Source organism: Eulemur rufifrons, chromosome 7 (assembly GCF_041146395.1).
Source record: "Eulemur rufifrons isolate Redbay chromosome 7, OSU_ERuf_1, whole genome shotgun sequence".
In the NCBI taxonomy this organism is placed as follows: Eukaryota; Metazoa; Chordata; class Mammalia; order Primates; family Lemuridae; genus Eulemur; species Eulemur rufifrons.
The window spans coordinates 77,886,154-77,912,781 of NC_090989.1; the positions used below are offsets into that span (position 1 = coordinate 77,886,154).

General features: G+C 38.1%; 1 protein-coding gene across 3 annotated transcripts in view; it reads right to left on the reverse strand.

Moving 5' to 3' along the window:
* SENP2 (SUMO specific peptidase 2) overlaps positions 1 to 26,628 on the reverse strand; it is a 54,276-nt gene that overhangs the window by 13,248 nt on the left and 14,400 nt on the right. For 2 of the 3 annotated variants that reach the window (XM_069475233.1, XM_069475231.1), the window contains exons 3-12: positions 23,009 to 23,142; positions 22,516 to 22,582; positions 20,244 to 20,334; positions 15,144 to 15,312; positions 13,017 to 13,120; positions 11,261 to 11,355; positions 10,624 to 10,675; positions 9,862 to 9,925; positions 7,431 to 7,607; positions 5,622 to 5,753 (exon numbers count right to left, since the gene is read on the reverse strand). In XM_069475233.1, the coding sequence (XP_069331334.1) occupies positions 5,622 to 5,753; positions 7,431 to 7,607; positions 9,862 to 9,925; positions 10,624 to 10,675; positions 11,261 to 11,355; positions 13,017 to 13,120; positions 15,144 to 15,312; positions 20,244 to 20,334; positions 22,516 to 22,582; positions 23,009 to 23,059 (1,002 nt within the window). In that variant the 5' untranslated portion in view covers positions 23,060 to 23,142. Of the gene's footprint in view, positions 1 to 5,621; positions 5,754 to 7,430; positions 7,608 to 9,861; positions 9,926 to 10,623; positions 10,676 to 11,260; positions 11,356 to 13,016; positions 13,121 to 15,143; positions 15,313 to 20,243; positions 20,335 to 22,515; positions 22,583 to 23,008; positions 23,143 to 25,002; positions 25,028 to 26,628 lie in introns of those variants that run through there. The other variant, XM_069475232.1, reaches the window with a different exon arrangement.

The window sequence follows — 26,628 nt, forward strand, 5'->3', positions numbered from 1 at the left end:
GAAAAGGGGAAGGAAGACAAAGGAAGAAGATAAGATGTGGGGACTGAGTACTCAGAGAAAGAACCAACTGGAAAACTGGCAAGAAGAACAAAGAGGCCAGGTTTGGCGGCTCATGCCTGTAATCCTAGCACTCTAGGAGGCCGAGGCAGGAGGATCACTTGAGCCCAGGAGTTTGAGGTTGCTGTGAGCTTGGCTGAGCCATGGCACTCTAGCCCAGGCAACAGAGTAAGACTCTGTCGCAAACAAAACAAAACAAAACAAAAATGAAGAGCTTTTGCTAAATAGGTAAGGATACAAGATGACAAACTGAGCAAAATTTTGCAATATCACTCAAATGAATTAAAGATAGATCAAACAGAGGAAAGAATCTCAGAAATTGAAGATAACTCCTTCCAACTAAATAAGTCAGTCACAGAGATAGATCAAAAAAGTAAGAGAAATGATCTGAGTCTTCAAGAAATGTGGGATTATGTGAAGAAACCTAACTTGAGAGTTATTGGCATTCCTGAGGGTGAAGAAGATAATAAGCAAGGGTTGGACAAGCTATTTGAAGACATAATCGAGGAAAATTTTCCAGGCCTTGCCAATACTCTAGACATACAGATTCAAGAAGCTCAAAGGACCCCTGGGAGATTCATAGCAAATAGGTAAACACCACGCCACGCAGTCATCAGGCTGACCAAAATATCCACTAAAGAGTCCCTTCTCCGAGCTGTAAGGAGAAAGAAACAAGTAACTTACAAAGGAAAACCCATCAGAATTACGCCAGACTTCTCAGCTGAAACCTTACAAGCAAGAAGAGGTTGGGGCCCCATTTTCAGGCTTCTGAAACAGAATAATGCCCAGCCTAGAATCTTGTACCCAGCTAAGCTAAGTTTCCTATACGAAGGAGAAATCAAGACATTCTCAGATAAACAAAGGTTGAGGGAATTCACCAAGACAAGACCAGCCCTCCAAGAAGTACTCAAAAGAGAATTACACATGGATCAGCACAAGAAAGATCCACGAATGTAAAACTACTCAAGAGCTAAAGATCAAATTCCAGATACCACAATGGCTCAGGAGAGAAAACATCACAATGAAGTTGTACCCAACAAGCTGAACAAAAAACTGTCTCACTTATCAGTTTTCTCAATAAATGTGAATGAATGGCTTGAATTCCCCGCTCAAGAGACATAGACTGGCCCAATGGATAAAAAAACACAATCCAAGTATCTGCTGTCTTCAAGAAACTCACCTAACCTGCAAAGATGCATTTAGACTGAAAATAAAAGGATGGAAATTGATATTTCAAGCAAATGGTAACCAAAAGAAAGCTGGCGTGGCAATCTTTATTTCCAATAACTTAGCTTTCAAACCAACAAAAATAATAAAAGACAAAGATGGCTACTACATACTGGTTAAAGGCACAATTCAACAAGAAGCCATGACTATACTCAATATATATGCACCCAACCTAGGTGCACCTAGATTCATAAAGCAAACCCTACTAGATCTGAACCAAATGATAGATAACAATACTGTAATAGCTGGAGACTTTAACACCCCACTGGCAGTACAGGACAGATCCTCTAAACAGAAAATAAACAAAGACATAATGGACCTAAATAGAATGATAGAACAAATGGGCATGGCTGACATCTATAGGACATTCTACCCAAAGTCCACAGAATATACATTCTTCTCATCAGCTCATGGGACATTCTCTAAGATTCACCATGTCCTAGGACATAAAGCATGTCTTAAAAAATTCAAAAAAAAAGAAATTATACCATGCATCTTCTCAGATCACAGCGGAATAAAAGTAACAATGATCACAAACAGAAACCCTCACTCTTACGCAAAGTCATGGAAGCTAAATAACTTTCTCCTGAATAATTATTCTATAAAGGAAGAAATCAAGATGGAAATCAAAAAGTTCTTTGAATTAAATGACAATGGAGATACAACTTATCAAAATCTATGGGATGCAGCTAAAGCAGTCCTGAGAGGAAAATTCATATCCATAAATGCCTATACCAAAAAGACAGAAAACATGCAAATAGACAACCTAACGAATAGACTCAAAGAGCTGGAGAAAGAAGAACAGAACGATCCCAAACCCAGCAGAAGGCGAGAAATTACTAAGATCAAATCAGAATTAAATGAAAAGGACAACAAAGAAACTATAAGGGAAATTAATAAAACAAAAAGTTGGTTCTTTGAAAAGATAAACAAAATAGACACACCCCTGGCTAGAACCAAGAGCACAAAACTAAAATCTCTAATAACCTCCATTAGGAACATGAAAGGAGAAATCACAACCGATGCTACAGAGATACAAGATATCATCTATGAATTCTACAAAAATCTTTATGCACACAAACTGGAGAACGTGGAGGAAATGGACAAATTTTTAGAAACACATAGTCTTCCCAGGCTCAATCAGGAAGAAATAGAGTACCTGAACAGACCAATATCAAGAACTGAAATCGAAACAGCAGTAAAAAACCTTCCCAAAAAGAAAAGCCCTGGTCCAGATGGGTTCACACCTGAATTTTACCATACATACAAAGAAGAACTGGTGCCCATCCTACATAAACTATTCTCCAATATTGAGAAGGATGGAATTCTCCCCAACACGTTCTACCAAGCCAATATAACATTGATACCAAAACCTGGAAAGGACGCAACAAAAATAGAGAACTACAGACCAATTTCTCTCATGAATATAGATGCAAAAATTTTCAATAAAATACTAGCAAATCGAATCCAAGTACTTATCAAAAAAATAATCCACCACGACCAAGTGGGCTTCATCCCAGAGATGCAGGGGTGGTTCAACATACGTAAATCTATAAATGTAATTCACCACATAAATAGAAGCAAAAACAAAAACCATATGATACTCTCATTAGATGCAGAAAAAGCATTTGACAAAATTCAGCACCCTTTTATGATAAAAACGCTTAACAAAATAGGCATTGATGGAATCTACCTAAAAATGATACGAGCCATATATGACAAACCCACAGCCAACATCATTCTGAATGGGGAAAAACTGAAAGCACTCCCACTTAGAACTGGAACCAGACGGCTGCCCACTGTCTCCATTACTTTTCAACATAGTATTGGAAGTCCTTGCGAGAGCTATCAGGCAAGAGAGCAGAATCAAGGGAGTCCAAATAGGCAAGGAAGAGATCAAACTCTCACTTTTTGCTGATGATATGATGTTATATCTGGAAAACCCCCAGGATTCAACCATGAGACTCCTGGAATTGATTAACGAATATAGCAAAGTCTCAGGCTACAAAATTAATATACACAAATCAGAGGCATTTATATATGCCAATAACAATCAATCGGAAAACCAAATTAAAGACTCAATACCCTTCAAAATAGCAACAAAGAAAATAAAATATCTAGGTATATACCTAACTAAAGAGGTAAAGGACCTCTATAAGGAAAACTATGAAACACTGAGAAAAGAAATAGCAGAACTTGCAAATAGATGGAAAAATATACCATGCTCGTGGATCGGAAGAATCAACATTGTTAAAATGTCTATACTACCCAAAGTGATCTACGGATTCAATGCAATCCCTATTAAATTACCAACATCATTCTTTACAGACATAGAGAAAATAATTATACATTTTGTATGGAATCAAAGAAGACCCCGTATAGCAAAAGCAATTTTAAGCAACAAAAACAAAATGGGAGGTATTAATTTGCCAGACCTCAAACTATACTACAAGGCCGTGGTTCTTAAAACAGCCTGGTATTGGCACAAGTGCAGGGACACAGACCAGTGGAACACAACAGAAAATCCAAATATAGAACCATCCTCATATAGTCACCTAATTTTTGACAAAGCGGGAAAGAATATACTCTGGGGACAAGAATCCCTATTCAATAAATGGTGCTGGGAGAATTGGTTAGCCACTTGTAGAAGACTGAAACAGGACCCACAGCTTTCACCTCTCACAAAAATCAAATCACGGTGGATAACAGACTTAAACCTTAGGCGTGATACAATCAGAATTCTAGAAGAAAATGTAGGAAAGACTCCTACAGACATTGGCCTAGGCAAAGAATTTATGAAGAAGACCCCTAAGGCCATCACAGCAGCAACAAAAATAAATGAATGGGACATGATTAAATTAAAAAGCTTCTGCACAGCCAAAGAAACAGTCACGAGAATAAACAGACCACCTACAGAATGGGAAAAAATTTTTGCATACTACACATCAGATAAAGGACTGATAACAAGAATCTATTTAGAACTCAGGAAAATCAGCAAGAAAAAATCAAGCAACCCTATCAAAAAGTGGGCAAATGACATGAATAGAAACTTCTCGAAAGAAGATATAAGAATGGCTAACAAACATATGAAAAAATGCTCAACATCCCTAATCATCAGAGAAATGAAAATCAAACCCACAATGAGATATCACTTAACCCCAATGAGAATGGCCTTTATCAAAAAAACCCAAAACAACACATGTTGGCGTGGGTGTGGAGAGACAGGAACACTCATACACTGCTGGTAGGACTGCAAACTAGTGCAACCCCTGTGGAAAGCATTATGGAGGTATCTTAAACAGATTCAAGTAGACCTGCCATTTGATCCAGCAATCCCATTACTGGGCATATACCCAAAGAAAAAAGGTCATTCTGTAACAAAGACACATGTACCCGAATGTTTATAGCAGCACAATTCACAATCGCAAAGATGTGGAAACAACCCAAATGCCCATCAATACATGACTGGATTAGTAAGCTGTGGTATATGTATACCATGGAATATTACTCAGCTATAAGGAATAATGAAGATACGACATCTCTATGGTTCTCCTGGAGAGAGTTGGAACCCATTATATTAGGTGAAGTATCCCCAAGAATGGAAAAACAAGCATCACATGTACTCACCAGAAAATTGGTTTCCCTGAACATCACCTAAATACACATCTAGGAACGACACCAATCGGATATCAGACTGAGGTGGGGGGTGGGGGAGGGGATGGGGGTATGCCTACACAATGAGTGCATTGCACACCGTTTGGGGAATGGTAACACTTGAAGGTGCTGACTCGGGAAGGGGGGGTGGGGGGGGAGGGACATATACCTACATGATGGGTGCAACGCTCACTACCTGGGGAACGGACATGCCTGGAGCTCTGACTTGGGGGGAAAGGCGGTACATGGGCAACGTATGTAACCTGCAATTCTGTATCCCCCATAACAATAAGATGAAATAAATTAAAAAAAAATGAATTAAAGAAAAATACATAGTGATCAATATATCCCTTTATTATTGAAAAAATAAAATGGCTCCTAAAGGAATTCATCTAAAATAAAGTGCTTCCTCTCACTCATCAGCTGTACCCAGAGTTTACAAAAATGTCATTGAAGACTAGTAAATGAAGTGATGGATGCAACTAAGTATAGATACAGAAGGAAATATTGCTAATTAAAGGCAGAGCACAATCAGAATTAACTATCTTTTTAAGGCTTAAGATGTTTTTGTTTTAAATGAAACAAAAAGTTGCTTTACTAACTTCTTATAACCAGGTAGAAATCATTTTGATTATGGACAGTAAACAAACATGATAGTCAACGGGGAAAAAGAGACAACTTACCTCATCATTGAGCCAATGATAGTTCTTTAATGTCTGGATATCTCCTCGAGTAATTCGCAATTTGAAAGCACTACTTAGGATCTCATCTTGTGGGCCATGGCCTAAGGCATTACTGATTTCCTTTTCCATGTCCTGAATTAGAAATTCCATAGATTGCTATTTTAATACAGAACCACTATCAGATATTGAAAGTCTGAGACTGAAAAACGTTTTTTATCTCTGTAAACTTTTACTTGACTCTTGAGAAAAATATACTATCAAACACCTACTCAATTGCAGTATGAAAATATTTAAACAAGACTACAAAGCAGTCTTAATAATGCTTATAAGAAATGCTGGCTCAATTATTAGCTTCTGGAAACAATAATTTAATAACGATATTACATCTAAAGTATAGTCTCAATTTTCTCCCACTATCATGTATTGAGCACTATGAGCCAAACATGGTGCTAGATGCTCAAAGCACATCATTAATCATTACTTGTGGGAAAGGTATTATTACCATTTTATAGAGGAAACAATTGAAGCTCCAGAGAATTTATTTTACATGTTTAAAGTCATATAATTATTAAAAGGTAGAGCCAAGATTTGAACCCAGGTGTGTCTAGTTTCCTAGCCTTCGCTCCTTTCATAATACCAAAATCCTGATTTACCTCCTAAACTTTTATGTTAAAACATACAAATAAAATTAGGACGTCTGAGAGAGGTCATATTATTCATTCTTTACATGAAAAGAATAAGCAAACAGGCAGAAACTGGGAAACCAGGCAGCAGTCTAACAACTGACTCCTTACTGAATAGATACATGGCTTCATCATACTAAAGAATTATGCAAATAAATGTACTATTTAAACTATAAAAATTATCTACAAACCCAATAGAAGTTATTTTCTGGCCCAGGCGTGGTGGCTCATGCCTGTAATCCTAGCACTGCAGGAGGATCGCTTGAGCTCAGGAATTCAAGACCAGCCTGAGCAAGAGTAAGACCCTGTCTCTACTAAAAACAGAAAAATTAGCCAGGCGTGGTGGGGTGCACCCGTAGTCCCAGCTACTTGGGAGGCTGAGGCAGGAAGATCATTTAAGCCCAGGAGTTTGAGGTTGCTATAAGCTAGGCTGATGCCACAGCACTCTACTCAGGGCAATAGAGTAAGACTCTGTCTCAAAAACAAAAAAAAAATTATTCCCCTCTAAAATATTTTTACTACTGCTTCCTCCTACTGCACACAATTTTGCTATTTTATGAAACTCCCTCTCCACCTACATCTCAATACATAATAAGGGTTCAAGAGATAGTCACTGAATAGGACTACTACCTACTAAGACAACAATGGAGACGGAGCCAAGATGTGGGTGTACCTTTAAAATAAGAATTTTAACTACATTCCTTGTTTTCTGTAAGTTTTTACTATTTTCAAATGCAATAGTCAAATGAAAGAGACATTTTAGTAAATTATAATCACTTAAAAAAAAACTGCAATGAACTTATTCCTAATGTCAAACTCATACCATGTAATTCAACATATTTGCAGGTTAGAAAAGAATCTACAAAGAATCCATTATCTTCCAAGATATGTGATAATTATGTCTACTCACATTTGCTGAATATTAATCTGATCCCTTAGGCTACCTTCATAGTTCACTAATGATAAATGTAGCCAAAGTGAATAAAGAGACCATGGGCCTGATTTTTTTCATACATTTCTCCCCAGCCTGGAGAAAGTCCTCAAAACAAAATATTCATTCAAGTTTAGAATAACTGAGGTTATTTAAAAATATGTCTCTTTCTCAGATCAATACAAAGAACAATACCTCTGTAAGTTCAAGCAGATCATCTGTTCTTCTATCCCTCTCTTTGCCTGAGCAGTTCTTTTCCTTTGTCTCAAGTATTGACATTTTCCTCCTGAGTAAGCCATTGCTTCCACCGCCCAGGCGAAGTCGGGCCGACACTTCTTCTGATAGGTCAGGCTCCAGCTGGTGTCCCCTCCTCTGATCAAAAAAGTTTCTATATTCTACTGACATGTTTGATACTTGCAAATATAAACACACATAACACGTGAAATATAACAGGTCCATTAACATGAAAGAAAAGAGAATCAGCAAGTCCCTCAAATGAGTAAAGTAGATTTAGCATCTCTGCCTGTCCCTGCAAGAGGGAATAAAAAAAATCTCCAGATCTAAGGCTCACAGGACACCTCAATTACAAACCATGAAACAAAACACTCACCACTTTCCCTGGAGGTAGGAAAAAAAAGTATTTTCAGTTCTCCTATCCCAATCAAAAATAATGTGATTAAAAGACATTTTCAAAGTTTAAAAAAGCAAATATTATGACCCGTAATTCCATCAGAATTCAGAATAAACTACTGCTATCCTTATACTAAGTAAACTTATTCTGCTTCTTATTTTTTTAATTTATGTCTCAAGCCCTTGGCACAGTACTTTATCTTTTTAAAAAGTGATTATATACTATAGAAAAATGCACAAAACATTAATGTACCACTTGATTTTTGTAAAAAGAACATATATATAACCAACATTCTGGTCAACAAACAGAATTCTGCCAGCATCCCAGAAACTTTGATAAGACCCTTCCCTATCGCAACCCTTAATATCAAATTTAAGTCATCTAGCAGACAAATATTTTAAAATTAGGAAATAGCCAGGCACAGTGGCTCATACCTGTAAACCTAGCACTTTGGGAGGTTGACGCAGGAGTACTGCTTGAGGCTAGGAGTTCGAGACCAGCCTGAGCAAGAACAAGAGACCCTATCTCTAAAAAAATAGAAAAATTAACTGGTTGTGGTAGCGAGGGCCTGTAGTCCCAGCTACTGGGGAGGCCGAGGCAGAAGAACCTCTTCAGTGCATGAGTTTGAGGCTGCACTGAATTGTGTATTTAGAAATAGAGCTTTGGACTGGAATCACACTAGTCTCAAGACACCTAACCAATATTCTTTACTCTAGATAACTGCCAGGTACACTGGTCCTCAGGAACCAGCAGCTGCTGGCCCTTCCCATGGTCCCAGACAGCAGTCTTTGGGTTCAGCAAGGATAAAAGCAAGATGTAGTCCTTAGCCAGGTTCCAAATACCCTGCACTCTGTTCACTCTAACTCTTGAGACTTAGTTCCCCTATTCTTTCAGCTTTTGCTCCCCAGGTGACAAATAATAATTAAACGCAAAGGCTCCATTCAGAATTACTGGAAGTCAAGAACATTAGAGAAGGGAAAGTTCTAACTTATGACTTAAGACCATGACTTGACCTTAAGACTAAAAACTTCTTATGAAGAGGTCTAGTGGGAGAACACGAACTTAACTGAATACTGATACTCAATACAAAATAGTCCCCTAAACTTTTGTATTTCTATGTATCTAAAATGTGCAATAACCTAAAACTCAGGTTTGCATTTAATTTAGGAATATATTTCTTTTGGATGTGGAGTGGTTAGCAAAACACTTTGCCATTATTTAAAAATGTTGGTATTGCTATGGCGATCACTAGCACACTTCTTATTCCAATACTTAATATAGAAAATATAAATTCCAATTTAAGTGTAAGATTTGCTAATATTTTCAAGTAAATCTGAAATCTTGACTCTGAAAACAAAGTCCTAAACATATTATATCTTTCACAGAGATGCATGATTTTTTTTTTAAATTCTCCAAAAAATGCCATGCAACAGAGATAAGGAATAGTACGGAGGCAGGCTGGTCTCTCTCGTAAACAACGGTGGTTACTACATAGAGGTAAAAATCGAACAACTCATAAGGAAGGAAAAAGTTGTATATCTTCAATGCCTGTTTCTTTTTTAAAGAAAACAACAGAATTAGCAATCAGGCTGGGCGCAGTGGCTCACGCCTGTATTCCTAACATTCTGGGAGGCCGAGGCGGGAGGATTGCTTAAGCTCAGGAATTTGAGACCAGCCTGAGCAAAAGCGAGACCCTGTCTCTACTAAAAATAGAAATATTAGCCAGGCTTTGTGGCATGAACCTGTAGTCCCAGCTACTGTCAGGAGGCTGAGGCAAGAGGATCACTTGAGCCCAGGAAGTTGAGGTTGCAGTGAGCTACAACGATGCCATTGCACTCTACCCAGGCCAACAGAGCAAAACTCTGTTTCAAAAAAAAAAAAAAGAATTAGCAATCAAAGTCATATATAGCACTCTTCTTATTTTTCATGGGCACCAAAACATAAGTCAGGTGATCAAGTAAACAGACATAAAATTTAACTAGAGTTTTTACTTACACCTTCGTTTTCAAGTCTTACTCCGAATGTCTTCTCTGTATCAGATATTTTCCCCTTTGAATACCTGAGGAAAAAAATTGAGAGAGATTATAAACTTCTGCTGGATGATTCTAACCTGGTACAGACTAGGCTAGCTTTAGGGAAAAAATTTTATAATTTACAAATAAAAATTGCCTTGAGTTTATATAATCCTCTAAACCAGAGTTCAGCAAATTGTTCCAAAAAGAAACAGACAATAAATACTTTGGGCTCTGCAGGTTTTATAGTCTCATTCACATCTCACCTCTACCATTGTAATTTAAAAAGCAGCCATAGATAGTATGTAAATGAATGAACACAACTGGGTTCCAATAAAACTTTACTTACAAAAAAATAAGTGGGTGGGCCAGATGTGGCCCATGAGCCATAGCTTATAACCTCTGCTATAAACTGTTTATCATCCAAAATCCTAAGACATGCAGAACTGGCTTCACTGTTCCTACACTAGAAATACTGAGCACTAGAGATGCCCACTCTACCTACACTTCTATCTAAGAAGTACCCACTTCTCCCAAGCCCTGATGCCTAAGAGACAAGGTGCACCCTCCCAAGCAAAGGTGGGTATCTGATGTAAGAGCTACCTATCTATCCATACATGTTGACCAGCTACCAGAGTTGAGGAGAGTTCACAAGTCCTCAGACCTAGTTACTCATAAATAGAACTTTTAAAGTAAAAAAATATGTATTAAAAGAAAACTTATAAAGAACTGAAGAACCATGTACCTCTTTTCACTTCTCACTGAACATAGAGGTCCCCTTGTTTCAACAAGTCTATCTGTGAGGATAGTAAAGAAAAGATTAAATGTTTCCTTTACTAAACAATCATGCAGCTAGAATTTCAGCTTACACAGTTTCCAAAGTGTCAAGACATTCATCTACATTGAAATGCTACAGTGAATTCTAAAGATGCTAGCCTTCCTACAAACTAAGTTGCCTAAAAATGCACATATCTCTTTGCTCTTTAAATATAATATTTACTATAAATTAACTGATATCTACTCATTTGGTAAGCTCTCACTGTCATTTAGTGGACAGAGGAAAAATATAAGGAAATTGATATAAGGAATATAAGTAAATTAAATTTAGGCTAACCAAATATTTGCTACTATACAGGAGCCTAGGAATAATGATCAAGAGCCATTTTATGAATTTATTGCATCTTGAAACAGTTTTTGTTTTTTGGGTATTTTTTTGCTAAACTCCTGGTACTGGATAAGCCCCAGTCAATACCTTGAGGTTTGACAATGTTTTAAAACTTGGTTTACCATCTTCATTTAAATTTTAATTTTCAACCTCATATGCACACTCTAACATGAACTAAGGTCAACACATAAAGACAAGGCTAAATCTGGGAACTCACATTGTTTTGGAACAAATTGAGTTGTTCTGACTCCGTAATTTTGTTCTTCCCCCCAGCCTTTGGTCTTTAATGTGTCCATCTGACTTCTTTGAGAACTTAGAAACACAAAAAGTAAGGGAGATCAGATACAAAAGGAAAGTCTACCATTAATATTCATTATCTCTGTCTGACAAGTTTCTCCAAATGGGGGTTATTGATTACCCTATAACATCAAATTACAACAGAGAGGAAGCAACATAATACTACTATCTGGGACTAGGATAAAAGGAGTCTAATCCTGATTCTAATACTTCAGCCAAGTTATCTCATATCCAGTTTTTCTATTTGTAAAATTGGATGTTCTCAATTCCCACTGCCACCTTTACTGAAAAATCTCAGTGTAATAAAACTCAGATTAAAAAATAAAAAATGTTGGCAGTGGTTCACACCTATAATCCCAGCACTTTGGGAGGCCAAGGCAGGAGGATTACGTGAGCCTAAGAGTTTGAAACCAGCCTAGGCAACCTAGTGAGCCTCCATCTCTCCAAAAAGATAAAATAATTAGGTGAGTGTGGTAATGGGCACATACAGTCTCCGCTACTTGGAAGGCTGAGGCAGGAGGAGCCCAGGAGTTTGAGGTTGCAGGGAGCTATGATGATGCCACTGCACTCTAGCCCAGGCAACAGAGCGAGAATCTTGTCTCAAAACAACAAAAAAAAGATAAAAAATTTTAAACAATATATTTAAATGGATCTTGAATCAATGCATTAAAAGTAGGAATGTAAAATAGCAAATTAGTTTAAGGACTTTACCAATGTGACAAAGCCAATATTTCATTAAATATACTGCTGCTTCCCATAGTGGCTTGTCAAAATGGAGAAAATATTAACATTCTGACTAAACTAAGAGAATTATTTTTAAAACGTTCACAACCAAAGTTAAAATTCCCAAATAATTTGTCATTTCTGCATTCAACAAGCTAAAAGTCTTGTGACTTTTTTACCTTCAACTTGCTGTTACATAACCTCTGGGATATTTGTATATTCTCACACCACTTGTTAGAATTATCGAGTGTACCTCAATCCTGAGCTCACACATTTTTGTCCTCTTTTCACAGGCAAATATAAGTCCAGACATCACCTCCTTCTTTCATTCTCATCTATTTGCTCAAATCATGAGAGTATTCCATTAACAAGCTGTCTTATAAGGAAAATTCTTATGGCCTGGGTGACTTTAATCTTATCTCTAAATCAAAAGGTTTCCAATTGTACTAAGATGCAATCACTACGATACCTCAGGGACTATGTGTGTCTTGGGGTGGGAGGAAGGCAGGAGGAAGGAAAAAAGAAAGACATCTCTAACAGAGACTGAAGAGGTGAAGGAGAGAGAAAGCAAGCAGAGGAGAAGGAGAAACAGATAGGCAGGAGAGGAGGAAGGAAGAGAGAGGCAGAAAGACAGAGACTTCAAGAAATGTATATTGGAGAGGTTACAGAAGCTCTCTGCCCCTGGGAGCCCTACTTCAATCAGTGATCCACTTTTCTATATCAGAGTTTCAAGTAAGAGTTAACTTCAATAAAGAATTCTAAAGGTAATATAAAATTCCATTTCGTAAAACCACTGTTCTATATAATCCATTACTAGATACAAAGTCCAGGCAAATTATAGGGCTAGGTTAATGTTAACCTCTTTTTTCAGCAAGGCCCTTCCCACCAATACCCTCTCCAAAACAAGGAAAAAGATAGCTAGCACAGCATTTATTTTGTTAGCTCATTTTCACCTGTGATGATTTGAAGTTAAAGGAGGGACAGAGTTTCCATGACCACCTTCTTTAAGTCGTTCCAGTAACCTTCGGTACTTCTCTCTTTCCTCTTTCTGAACACCCTAAATAAAAGAAAGCATGCTAGATAAGTACTATCACATTAAACCTACAATTAAATAATAAACAGAGACTAAAATGTCAAATGCCGTCTACAGGTGTGTTTTATTTGTCAACAAAGTATTCTTAAAATTTCTTTGAATTGCCAACTTTATAAATTTTTTTTAAAATCCAAAAATATGGCCTTTTTTGAAAAACTGAATCAACAATCTGTAGCTATGTAGGGTTTATCCCCTTCAGATGGGCCATGTGCTCTCCAGCCCACTTCACTCATTACATTATCTCCTAGATCCTGATGGCATTTGAGGTCTTGACAGAACTGGGTTAACAGAATTGAGTTAACCACAAAAAAAAAAAAAAAAAAAAACCCAGCAGAAATAATCCACTTGCATGATGAGAACATGTAGCTTCCAAAATGGAAATGTTCTCACCAAAGTCACCAACGACCTTCTATGGACACATCTGACAGACGCCTTTTCAGCTGTTACATTACTTGATCTCTCTTTGGCATCCCACCCTGCTGACTTTGCCTTGCCTTCATGGACAATAAACTCTTCTGATTCTTTTCTTCTCCGTCTCCACCACAGATTATTCCTTCTTCTGCCTGCCTTAAATGCTGATGGTTTTGTTCATATCTCCTCTTACACTACATTCTTTTCCTGAATAATCTCATCAGCTCCCTTGATTTAAATAACATCAATATGCAGAAGATTCAGAAATGTGTGTCTAAGTCTGCCTTCTCAAAACTCCCATCATCTATATCCAAGAGTCTATGGGAGAGGTCTTCTTGTGTTTCACAGGCACCTTAAACAATGTCCGAAACTGACGTCATCATCTTCCCCCAAAACACACAGGGTATCTTGGTCAGTGACACGTGTTTATTCCCAAGATTGAAATCTGGGACTCAGGCTCTTCTCTCTACCTTACATCATGCTTAATTGATAAATATGTCCTTACTAATATTACCTACCAATTATTTCTAGAATATACCCTCTGTATACACCCCACAGATAATTTGTTCAGTTATACCTCAGATTTCTCATCTAAAAAATTGAAGCCTTTAATATCCCTTCTTAAAACAGGGCAACAGTCGGTCCATTCCTCTCTCTGCCTACCTGTTTGTTGAATTACAACCATTTATGTACAAGCTCCTAGAGCAGCGGTCCCCAACCTTTTCGGCACCAGGGACTGTTTTCATTGGAGACAATTTTTCTACAGAGGATAAGGGGAAGCAGAGCTCGGGCAATGATTTGAGCATTGGGAAGCGGCTGTAAATACAGATAAAGCTTCATTCACCTCCTGCTGTGTGGGCCAGTTCCTAACAGACCACAGACCCATACTGGTCCTCGGCCTGGGGGTTGGGGACCACAGGCCTAGAGGGCAGGGATCACATTTTGTTCAATTTTGAGTTGCTGACAACTAGCACAGTATGTGGGACCCAAATAAATATTTCTTTGATGAACTAAACAAAACAAGTGGCTCAGAAAACCATCTAGCAAATTGAAATAGCTAATGGTCCTGAGGAGTACCAGATACAGGAATAATTCTAAATTTTCCTTGAATAAATGAAGAGCAAAGTGAAAAGAAGATTATCTCTTCATCATGCTAAGTGCTCTGAAAGGGGAAGGAAAAAGCAGAGATACCCACCATTTACTTCCCTTGCTTAGTTAGTTATTAAAGTTTATAAAAGATACATGTTAGATAATTCGGGCATTCAAAAAGAAAAAACCTGTAATCTTACCTCTTCCTAATATGATTCCTTTTTCTTCCTCACAGTGAAAAAAAATCTGACAATTGACTAAACTATATATGTATAGAATATCTCTAGAAGGATACACCCAGGTATCAGTGGTTACTTGCTAAGAGTCAAACTGGGTGGTAGGGGCCAGGTATGGAGAGAGACTGGGAAACACAGTCACTGTATACCCTTTGGCACCACTTGAAATGTGTATCCTAGTACATATATTATATACTCCACCCAAAATTCATAAAATATTTTTTAAAAGAAATCACGCTAAGAAGTCTTACCTCCTCCACGGTACAATGGGGACGCCTCAGGCCCTTGCCACTCTCTTCAGAAATCATCTCTGTAACAGCTTGTTCCTGAGATTTCCACGTTAAGGAAGTCTCTGGATTGCCTCTGCTATGGCGACGGACACTTGGTCTTCTATTACAGCCTTCTGAGTTCAAAGTAAAACTGAGAGACAGAAAAAAGGAAGGAAAAAAAAGTATCACCAAACTGCTTAAATTGCTAGAATTTAAGCTCCCACACCATCCAGTGATTAAGTTGCCCTAGGTGAGATTTACTCCTAGCAAGTCAGAAAACTACTATTTGCAAAAGTTAGATCTACCCCTAAAGCACAGGGCACCCCAGCATTCCACTGTGGAATATCTGTTTCTAGTCACCAGGGCTACCACACGACAGCCTCTGCCTTCTTCCTCATGCCCATTTCCAGTCTCAACTCCAGATTTAGTTCCCCTATTGCACATACCCCCTCTGGTACTGTACTTTTCCTTTAGTCACTTGGCACCATTGGAATGAATTATTGGTATGATTATTTGTTTAATGTCTACATTCCACACTTAATTTTAAATTCTATGAAAAGAAATTAGATCCTTTCACCACTGTATCTAAGTACAGATCCTAAACCAAAAGATACTCAAGAAATATCTTCTGAATGCTAAAGAACTATAGCTATGGAATCCCGACCCAGTCGTTGTTGGTGACAAAATCTGCCTCTCCTGACATACCAATAATGGGGCAAACTGACATTATGCCCCGCCCTCATCATGTGATGCTTTGAAAAGGATACAACACCACTTATGTCATATTTCTACAAAAAAATTACATCATCTAAAATCATGAGTAAACAGCAGATAAAATTAACATACTAATGCCATTAAACACAAAGAAAGGCTATGGAGTCGTTCCAGAATAAAGTAGATCAAAGAAACATGAAAACTATGTGCAATACATGATCTTACACTGGACCCAAGACCAGAAAAAAAAAAAAGATATAATGGAGAAATTTAAATAAGACCTGTAGATTCCATATTAGTATTACATCAATGTTAAATTTCCTGATTTTCATCATCTATGTTTAAGTAAATGAATGCTTTTATTCTTTTTTTTTTTAATTTATTTTACATAGAGACAGGGTCTTGCTACATTGTCCAGGCTGGTCTTGAACTCCTGCCCTTAAGCCATCCTCCTGCCTCGGCCTCCCAAAGTGCTAAGATTACAGGCTTGAGCCACCCATACCCAGCTGTCCTCCTTCTAAAGAGATAAACTGGCCAGGCATGGTGGCTCATGCCTGTAATCCTGGCACTTTGGGAGGCTGAGGCAGGAAGATTGCCTAAACCCAGGAATTTGAAACCAGCCTGTGCAACATGAGACCTTGTTTCTATAAAAAATACAAAAATTAGTTGGGTAAGGTAGCATGTACCTATAGTCCCAACTACTTGGGAGGTTGAGGCAGAAGGACCATTTGAGCCCAGGAGTTTGAGACTGCACTCTAGCCCAAGCAACAGAAGGAGACCCTGTCCCAAAAGAAAAAAAAACAAAAGAAATAAACAATGCCAGGTGTGGTGGCTCGCGCCTATAATCCTAACACTCTGGGAGGCCGAGGCAGGAATTTGAGACCAGCCTAAGCCAAGAGTGAGACCTCATCTCTACTAAAAATAGAAAAAAAATTAGCCAGGAGCCATGGAGTGTGCCTATAGTCCCAGCTTCTTGGGAGGCTGAGGCAGGAGGATTGCTTGAGCCCAGGAGTTTGAGGTTGCAGTGAGCTATGAAGCCACTGCACTCTACCAGTGTGAGTGAGACTCTGTCTCCCCCAAAAAAAAAGAATAGAAAGAAAGAAAGAAACACACTCAAGTATTTAGGATTAAAGGGGCATGAGTCAAAGACTTTCAAATGATTAAAAAAATACATATGTATATATGACAGAGAATGATAAAGCAAATGTAGCAAAATGATAACAACTGGTGAATGTGAGACAGGTTATTCACCTAATAGAGCTTCAAAATATATGAAGACAAAATACATGGGACAAAAATGGACATAACTAGAAGGAGAAATAAACAAATCTGAAATTATAGAAGAAAAACTGCAACACTTCTCATCAATCACAAAAAAGTACATAGAAAAATCAATCTAAGACCTGTAAAACATTATCAGCCAACATGACCTGATATGTAGATCACTCCACTTAACAATAGTAATATATACATTCTTTTCAAGTACACATAGAACATCATCCAAATAGACTATACTCTAGGCCTGAGGTCCGCAAACACACTCTCTCCCCACATGGCCTATTAGGAACCTGGCCACACAGCAGGAGGTGAGCTGCAGACTGGTGAGCAATCCAGGGAAGCTTCATCTTTACACAGAGACCATAACAAATCAATTACTTGCAGACTCTTATCAAAACCCTACCAGTCAGTGGCAAGTGACAATGTAATAATAATAGAAATAAAGTGCACAATAAATGAAATGTGCTTGAATCATCCCAAAACCATTCCCCTCTCCAGCCCATCCACGGAAAAACTGTCTTCCATGAAACCAGTCCCTGGTGCCAAAAAGGCTGGGTACCGCTGCTCTAGGCCGAAAAACAAACATCAACAAATTTAAAAGAAATGAAATCATACAAAGCATATTCTATGACCATAATAGAATGACACTAGAAATAACACAAAGATATCTGGAAAGTTCCAAATATTTGGAAATTAAACAACGTATTTCTATCCTTCTAAATCATAGGTCAAAAGACGAAGTAAAACAAATTAGAAAATATTTTAAATTCAATGAAAATGAAAATGAACATTTCAAAATTTGGGTGATGCAGCTAAAGCAGTGCTTATAGGGAAACTGACAGCATTAAATGCTTAGAGAACAAGTTCACTTCTAACTTAATATTTAAGTATGTATCTCCCAATAACAAGGACATCTCTTATGTAACCCGAATATAATCACCAAATTCAGGAACTTTAGCAATAATACAATAACATAACATGTAGCCCATATTCAAATTTCTCCAAGGCTATTAAAAATATCCTTCATAGCAATTTTATCCCATCTAGGATCTAACCCAGGATCTTACATTGCATTTAGTTGTCATGTGTCTTTGGTCTCCTTTAATCTGAAACAGTTTTTTGGCCTTTATCTTTTTAATGGAGAGTACAGTATTTATATTAATTTACAGTATTTATATTAATAGAGTGAAACTTAATGTCAGTTTAACCAGTTTTCCCACAACTGGATTCAATCACTGGTTTTTCTACTAATGCTACGTTAAGTGATGATGTGTTTCTTAGAGCAATAAATCTGAAGGCCATGATGTCAGTTTGTCCCATTGTTGGCAATTTAACTTTGATCCCTCAGTTAAAGTGGTATCAGGCAGGTTTCTCCACTCTACTTTTCCCTTTATAATTAATGTATAATCTGTGAGGATATATTCTGAGTTCATGTAAATATACCATCAAAGTACCTCATCAAACTTTCTAGTTGCAGCCTCAACTGATGATTCCTGTCCATATCAATTATTGCTATGATAGTTATAAAATGGTGATTTTCTAATCCTACCATTCCTTACACTTACTAGTTGGCATTCTACTAAAGATCTTTCCCTCCCTACACCATATATTTATATATTAGCAACTGCACTCCTGTTTTTATTATTATTGTTTTTTTAACTTTTTTTTTTCAGAGACAGGGTCTCACTCTGTTGCCCAGACTGGAGTGCAGTGCCAAGATCACAGCTCACTGTAACCTCAAGCTCCTGGGCTCAAGTGATCCTCCCACTTCAGCCTCTAAAAGTACTGAGATTACAGGCATGAGCCACCTCACCCAGCCTCTTTAATTCATTTCATTTTGATGCTTAAATTATCCCCAGTTTGGCCAGAGAAAGCCCCTTCAAGCTTCCTCCTGTGTCTGGTTGGCATGTCCCCACAGTTTTTGAGCACTCCTTTACTTTGTGGCACAAGAGCCAGACTCACTTTATACTTTCCCTCTAGCGCTACAATCAGCCATTTATCCAAACTCCAGAGGGCCCTGGCTTTTAGTGTCTCATTCCTAAATATTAACAGATAGCCAAAGAGTACCAAGTATTGGAATAAAGACTCTAACTCAAAAGACCAAAATAAACCAACATGGGAGAATGGGCACAAAAGGGGTTTGGGGGGAGGGTGCCAAAAGAAATTTTAAAATAATTAACGATTTTAGACAAATAAGAAAAGATATTACATCCTTATAATAAGAAAAAGATGCCTGGAGAAAGAAAAAAACATGGGGAAAGGGAGGAGGAGGATTCTTGTAACTTAAAAACTATGACAACTCCTCCCCATCCCCAAATCTTTTTTTGAGACAGGCTCTTGCTCTGTTGTCCAGCCTGGAGTGCAATGGTGTGATAATAGCTCACTGCAGCCTTGAACTCCCATGCTCAAGTGATCTTCCCACTTCCCGAGTAGCTAAGACTACAAGCAAGTGCCACCATGCCCAGCTAATTTTTTTGTTTGTTTTGTTTTAATTTTTCTGCAGATACAGGATCTCACTATGTTGCTCAGGCTAGTCTCAAACTCCTGGGCTCAAGGCAATCCTCTTGCCTTGGCCTCCCAAATGCTGGGATTACCAGTGTGAGCCACTGTGCCCAGCCTACAGTCAAAAAAATGTTTAAAAAGAGAACAAAAGGCGAGAATATATAGGAAAATTAGATCAATCCAGAAAGTATAATATCCAAACAAATTCCAGAAAGTGAGAATACAGAAAGAGGAGGAAAGAAAATTTATTAAACTTCACAGAACTAACGGGTGTATTCAAGTGTATGAAAATTCATCCAGGCCATATACACTTACAATTTCAGTACTTATCTGTAAGTTCAGAAGAAAGTGAAAATCCTTTCTAAAAAGGTCTTCAAAATCAGATGCTATGGGCATACAATATAGTAAAAAAAAGTAACACATACTTGGGTTCAAGTCTCTCAGTAGCTGATATTCAACAAGTTACTAACCTCAGAGCACTTATTTAACAAGATCACGTAATAGAACAAAAGTGAGAATGCCTAGCAAGAGTGAACACCTAATAAATGCTAAGTTTCCATTTACAGAAAGGCAGAATTTAACACTTACCCAAAGGAAGGCAAGACTCTGCGTGGTTGATCTCGGGTTACTGTCACTCTGATCTTTGGATAGTCACTTATTCCATTAGGAGATTTATTACCTATTTAAAAAATGCATTTGTAATTGTGGGGAAAAAAAAATGCCTGTGAACAGTCAGCATTAGGAAAGAAAATCTGTGAGCAGTCTACATTGTAGAGCTAAATATCTTGTTTTCCAAATTCTATTAATAGACAGCACAGGAGTGTAGCAAAAATTGTGTAAAAGTTTAAGGAAAGCAATAGGGCTTAGTTTGTCTTTGGTCTCAGATAGGCAATAACAGAATTCGCTGCAAGCTTTTCTAGTTTTGCTTGGTGGGACTGACAAGAGCCCATGAAGAACTCAAAAGATTGCAACTCTTGGCCGGGCGCGGTGGCTCACGCCTGTAATCCTAGCACTCTGGGAGGCCGAGGGGGCAGATCGTTTGAGCTCAGGAGTTTGAGACCAGCCTGAGCAATAGCGAGACCCCGTCTCTACTAAAAATAGAAAGAAATTATATGGACAGCTAAAAATATATATAGAAAAATTAGCCGGGCATGGTGGCACATGCCTGTAGTCCCAGCTACTCGGGAGGCTGAGACAGAAGGATCATTTGAGCCTAGGCGTTTGAGGTTGCTGTGAGCTAGGCTGACGCCACGGCACTCTAGCCAGGGCAACAGAGTGAGACTCTGTCTCAAAAAAAAAAAAAAAAAAAAGATTGCAACTCTCTGTAATCCAATCAATTTGAGTATGTTGTTCAAATTAAGTTTCTTCTTGCCAAGAAAATAGAAGTATTTTAAAATAAAAACCAGCCATATGTCACTACATTTCACTAGAAGTTACTTTCAACTATTGTGAGATAGTTACTATCATTCAAAAGAGGGCAATCAAAATTTCATCAGCCACCTTCTCTGCGGGAACTACAGGTGCTTGGAGTACCTGAGAACTCCAAAATGCAAAAAGCTCTGAAACTGAAAGTTTTTTCCAAATCAGTTGCAGCAAAAACCTAAACTGACTTTAATTCATGTTTGTAAATCCTGACTTGAAGCAATATGAAGCTAGTCCTTATTTATCCCACCTAGTATGAATATTATTTAATTGCAGAAATATCCATGTTTGATTACAGAGTTCTAGTTCAGATCCCAATGGAGTTTTTATAATTTCAACAAATACACCTAAAATATTAAAAATTCTGAATTCCCAAACACATCTGGCCTCCAAGGTCTGAGAGATTGTGGACTTCTTTATACAAGAAACCTGCTCCAGGAATACCTGTGTTTCTCAGACTAGGCTATATAAACCCACAGAAATACAGTGCTGGCACTTCAGACACAAGATAAATCTACCATTCTTCGTGTATGTTAATTTCAATGGTAAATAATTTTAAACATTTAAATATTCAAACAATATGAATAGATGATATTCAATTTACATTAACTTTTTCAATGAAATAAAAAACTTCAAAGAAATATCATCTTTGTTCTAAGTCCTTTAGAACCTAGATCCTCAGACACAAGGGTATGCGTTTACTCTCCTTTGCTCTTCTCTGCCACCAGAGGTATTTTACCAAAAAAGTTTGAGAAGAGCAACTCTTATGGTTTTTATCACTTCCTTAGCTCCTTCCACTTTTGGCTTTTGAACCTACTTCTCTATAGCTCATTTTCCCTAACTTCCTCTCCTTCCTCTCAAATTTTATAAGCCTGCCTGTGTGGCAGACATCACAATTATTTCTCAGGACTCTAGCTTCCTCCCACAAAGTCCCCATCATAGCACTTTGTATAGTACATGTATATACAACAATTACAATTCAATTTCAGGATCTAAGGATGACATGGAAGTCCCTAATCCATAAAACTGTGAGAACTGGAAACCTAAGGCTACTCCCAACTGGATGATAAACTCCTCAAGGGCAGGGACAAGGTTTCATTGTTTTGTTATTTCTGGTAACTTAGCACCTAGTAACTTACCACGGTATCTGGCACAGAGTAAGCTCTCGGAAAATGTGGATTTGAGGTGTTTTTTTTTAAATGAATAAACCTTGATCTAAGTCACATTAAGGACACTGATAACACAAATAGAAAACACAACAATAAATTCAAAGACAACAATTCTAAAGGAAAGCTATTTGCTTTCTAGAATACTAGAGAGAATATGTCTTTGTTCTCATCCCAATACAAATCAGTGTTTTCCTTTCATAGTATCAAAACTTAGGGGAAAATGGGAGGAGGAGGTAGGGGGTTGCAGAAATATTTTTTGACCACCTCACCCAGTTTCAGCATGTTGTTCCAGGATCCAGAACCTGTCAGTTCACAAGATGAAGAGTTCGAAAATACCTTAAAATCAAACAGAATCACCTCTGTATCATCTAAATTTTGCAATTTAAGTAAGTTTCTAATATGAAAAGATCACTCTATTTATTGGTAATCATTTTCTTAGCTGGCTCACAGAAGACATACCATCGTCAGTCAGACCAAAGGTTTAATTTGTCAAGACTCAAAATGATATAAAAAATAACAATTTCAGGTTCTTCATATATACTTAAATAAGAAAAGCAAATGCAATAATATTAAGCACTTTATAAATACTTTTTAAATCTTTAACTTCTTAACCTTTACAATCATAGCTAATAAAGGCATGAACATTTCCAGAAAGAAGTCATTCTATACACTGATTTCCAAAAAAGTGAGTATTTCTAAAATTTAACTTTAATGATTAAGTACAAAGATCAGTAGCCCCAATGCAGCCCCATCCCCACTGACCTCTCCTGAAGGGGCCACATTCCGTGTTCCATTACAAGCTGAAGTTACCATAGGCTTTGTGGTCAGCTGGAATGGGAATCCAAATAAGCTGGCAGCATTGTAGAGACTGTTTTTCACTTGGTGAATAAAGCAATCTAGAAAGTGTCAACAAACTATGAATATAGGAATAAACTTCCACAAAAAAATAAAATTATATTTTGGAAAGAACCACCCTCAATTGTTATTAAAAGTACTATTGTCAACCACTGAAATAAAGACATACCTACAAAAATATTTTTTTCTTTCTAATTGAATAACTAGAATTCCAATATTGTGATTTTTGTTTTGGGGGGTTTCTTGTTTTGTTTTATTTTGAGACAGGGTCTCGCTCTGTTGCCCAGGCTAGAGTTCACTGTAACCTCAAACTCCTGGGCTCAAGTGATCCTCCTGCCTCAGCCTCCCTAGTAGCTGGGACTATAGGTTCACACCACTCCACTTGGCTTTTTTTTTTTTTTTTAGAGATGGGATCTTGCTATGTTGCTCAGGCTGGAGATTTTGGGTGTTTTAGTAAAATATCTGGGATGCTACAAAAACATGAAATCATCACTTTAGCAAATCACATCGTGATTCACAAAAAAAAAAAAGTCCTGAAATGGCAGCTTTTAAGCAATAAATTCTCTAGAACAGCAGTCCCCAACCTTTTTGACACCGGGGACTGGTTTTGTGGATCACAGTTTTTCCACAGACACAGGGGTAGAAAGGGTGAGATCCTCACCTTTAGAATATATACATTTTTACCAGAGACATGAAGGTATAATTAAAAACAATGAGCACGTAGCTACCAGGTATGGTAGAATCCGTTTACTCCCTGGTTTGTCCTGACTTCCCAGGCAGATAACAATATACTGTAGTTGCCTGAATAGCTATTTACTGATCCCCTATTATATCTTAGCTAGGTGAAGTAAATAAAATATGCAGCTTTTAAACACCTAAAATGAAGCAAAACTATCCCTCTACTAGAGAAGATGTGTTAGAAGCTCTCAGACTCACCCCTCCCTGCCACCACCAATAAAGATTACAAAATAAATAAGGGGGAAGGGTAGACTTCAGTCCTTTCCCTACTTCCTCCTTTTATCACAGTACCTCATTCTCACTTCCTCCTCATCTAAGTCATCTACAATTTCCTTTCTAGTGCCTAATTAAGGGTATTCTAAAGCACTAGTTTGAGAAAAAGAGACCATCACCTTAGCGAAATCTGCTTTACAGAAAAATAGCCAGAAATGGTAGCTTTTAAGCAATAAGTGTACCACAACATATAAAATATAAAATAAATACTTTCCAGAAAGATAGGGCAATAATTTAAACAAAAGGGAGGATGTGATGGCCAGTAAAGCAGAATCCAATTTGAAGTAATTTTCTGCTAGATAATAGTCAAAAGTACCAAGGTTTGCAAATGAGTTGTTTCTCATTTTAGGAATTAGAGAGATTTCCAGGTTATCCCTCTAATAATGTTGAGGGATATTACATTCTGCTGTGCTTCGTAAGTGGGAGAAAAAGAGCTTTAGGGATTGATGCTTAACCCAAAGACTGTCATCTAGATCCCAGAGGACAAGAGGCATTCTTGATAACATAGTAAATACTGGCCACTAAAAAGTATTGTAGTATTTTATTTTTCTATAAATTTTGTAAAAATCTGTGTATTGCCCCTGAGATTACATCAAAAGATCTTACCTATTTTTTTAAAAGGCAGGCCTACCTCATCTGTAAAATGGGTACAAGACCACCTTATTTTTCTGAGACTAAACAGATCTCTTAAAATTTCTTCCACCTGTAAGATCATAAGTCTGCAATTCTAAGATCCTCTTTCTTTTACCCTTGCCTTTGTTCTCTCAAAAGCAACCAATAGAGTTGTACTGTGTAATATAGTAGCTCATAGACAGATGTGGTTACTGAAGTTTAAATTATGTTAAAATGAAATAAAATTAAAAATTCAGGCCGGGCACAGTGGCTCATACCTATAACAGCATGCTAGGAAGCCAAGGCAGGAAGATCACTTGAAGCCAGGAGTTCCAGACCTGCCTGGGCAATAGCGACACCTGCCTCTACAAAAAATAAAAAAATTAGCTAGTGATGGTGTCACCAGCCTGTAGTCCTAACTACTTGGGAGGCTGAGGCAGGAGGATCACTTGAGCTCAGCAGTTTGAAGTTGCAGTGAGCTACAATGATGCCACTGCACTCTAGCCTGGGCCAAAGAGTGAGATCCAGTCTCAAAACAAACAAACAACAAAAAAAAAAAAACCCACAAATGCAGTTCCTCAAACTGGCCACATTTCACATTTCAAGTGCTCAATAGCCATCATATTAGGAAGTTCTACTGGACAGTGTTAGGGCAGGTAGGAAAGTGAGACATGAGCAGAGGAAGTACGGAACGTGCAATATAAACAAAAGGAATACTGAGTAAGAAAACACACTGCATAAGGGCAGTAGTAAGCAGTAAGTGTCACAATATTAGTGTAAGAAAAGTCAGACATGAGCAGAGAAAATACAAACACAAGACACATAAACAAGTGGGATGCTGAGTAAGAGAACATACTGTAACAATAATAAAGATAAGGGTAACCACAACTGTCATAAGAGACATAATAGAAACAACACAGGGCACATTATACATTATTACAGTTTCCCCCCCTCCCCAATGAGCTTTGAACACCACAACACATCCAGGCCTAACCACATGAGGTGAAACCCCCCCAGCAGGAAGGAGACAACATTCCCATTGGTAAAGAAAAAAGAAGAGCCAAGGCCAGGCGCTGTGGCTCACACCTGTAATCCTAGCACTCTGGGAGGATTGCTTGAGCTCAGGAGTTTGAGACCAGCCTGAGCAAGAGCAAGACCTCATCTCTACAAAAAATAGAAAAATTAGTCAGGCATGGTGGTGCACACTTGTAGTCCCAGGTACTCAGGAGGCTGAGGCAGGAGGATCACTTGAGCCCAGGAGTTCAAGGTTGTGGTGAGCTATGATCACATCACTGCACTCTAACCGGAGTGACAGAGCGAGACTCTGTCTCAAAAAAAAAAAAAGGAAGGCGGCCAGGCACGGTAGCTCATGCCTGTAATCCTAGCACTCTGGGAGGCTGAGGCGGGAGGATCGCTCAAGATCAGGAGTTCGAGACCAGCCTGAGCAATAGCGAGACCCCGTCTCTACTAAAAATAGAAAGAAATTATATGGACAGCTAAAAATATATATAGAAAAGTTAGCTGGGCATGGTGGCACATGCCTGTAGTCCCAGCTACTCGGGAGGCTGAGGCAGGAGGATCGCTTGAGCCCAGGAGTTTGAGGTTGCTGTGAGCTAGGCTGACGCCACGGCACTCTAGCCCAGGTAACAGAGTGACACTCTGTCTCAAAAAAAAAAAAAAAAAAGAGAGAGAGAGAGACAAAGTCACAAAGGAGGAGAGGCCAGGCAGAAGAAAAAGGGATGGCACAGAAAACCCAGGGCCACTGTCCACTGAGACATGTGCCTGCTCCTACCCACTCTTTCTGGAGTGTACTATCACTTGCTAATCTTTCTTGGCAGTCCACCTCCATGTCTGGAGGTGTACTTGCTTAATAAACTTTGCTGCTTGCTGCTTCAAAACTGTCT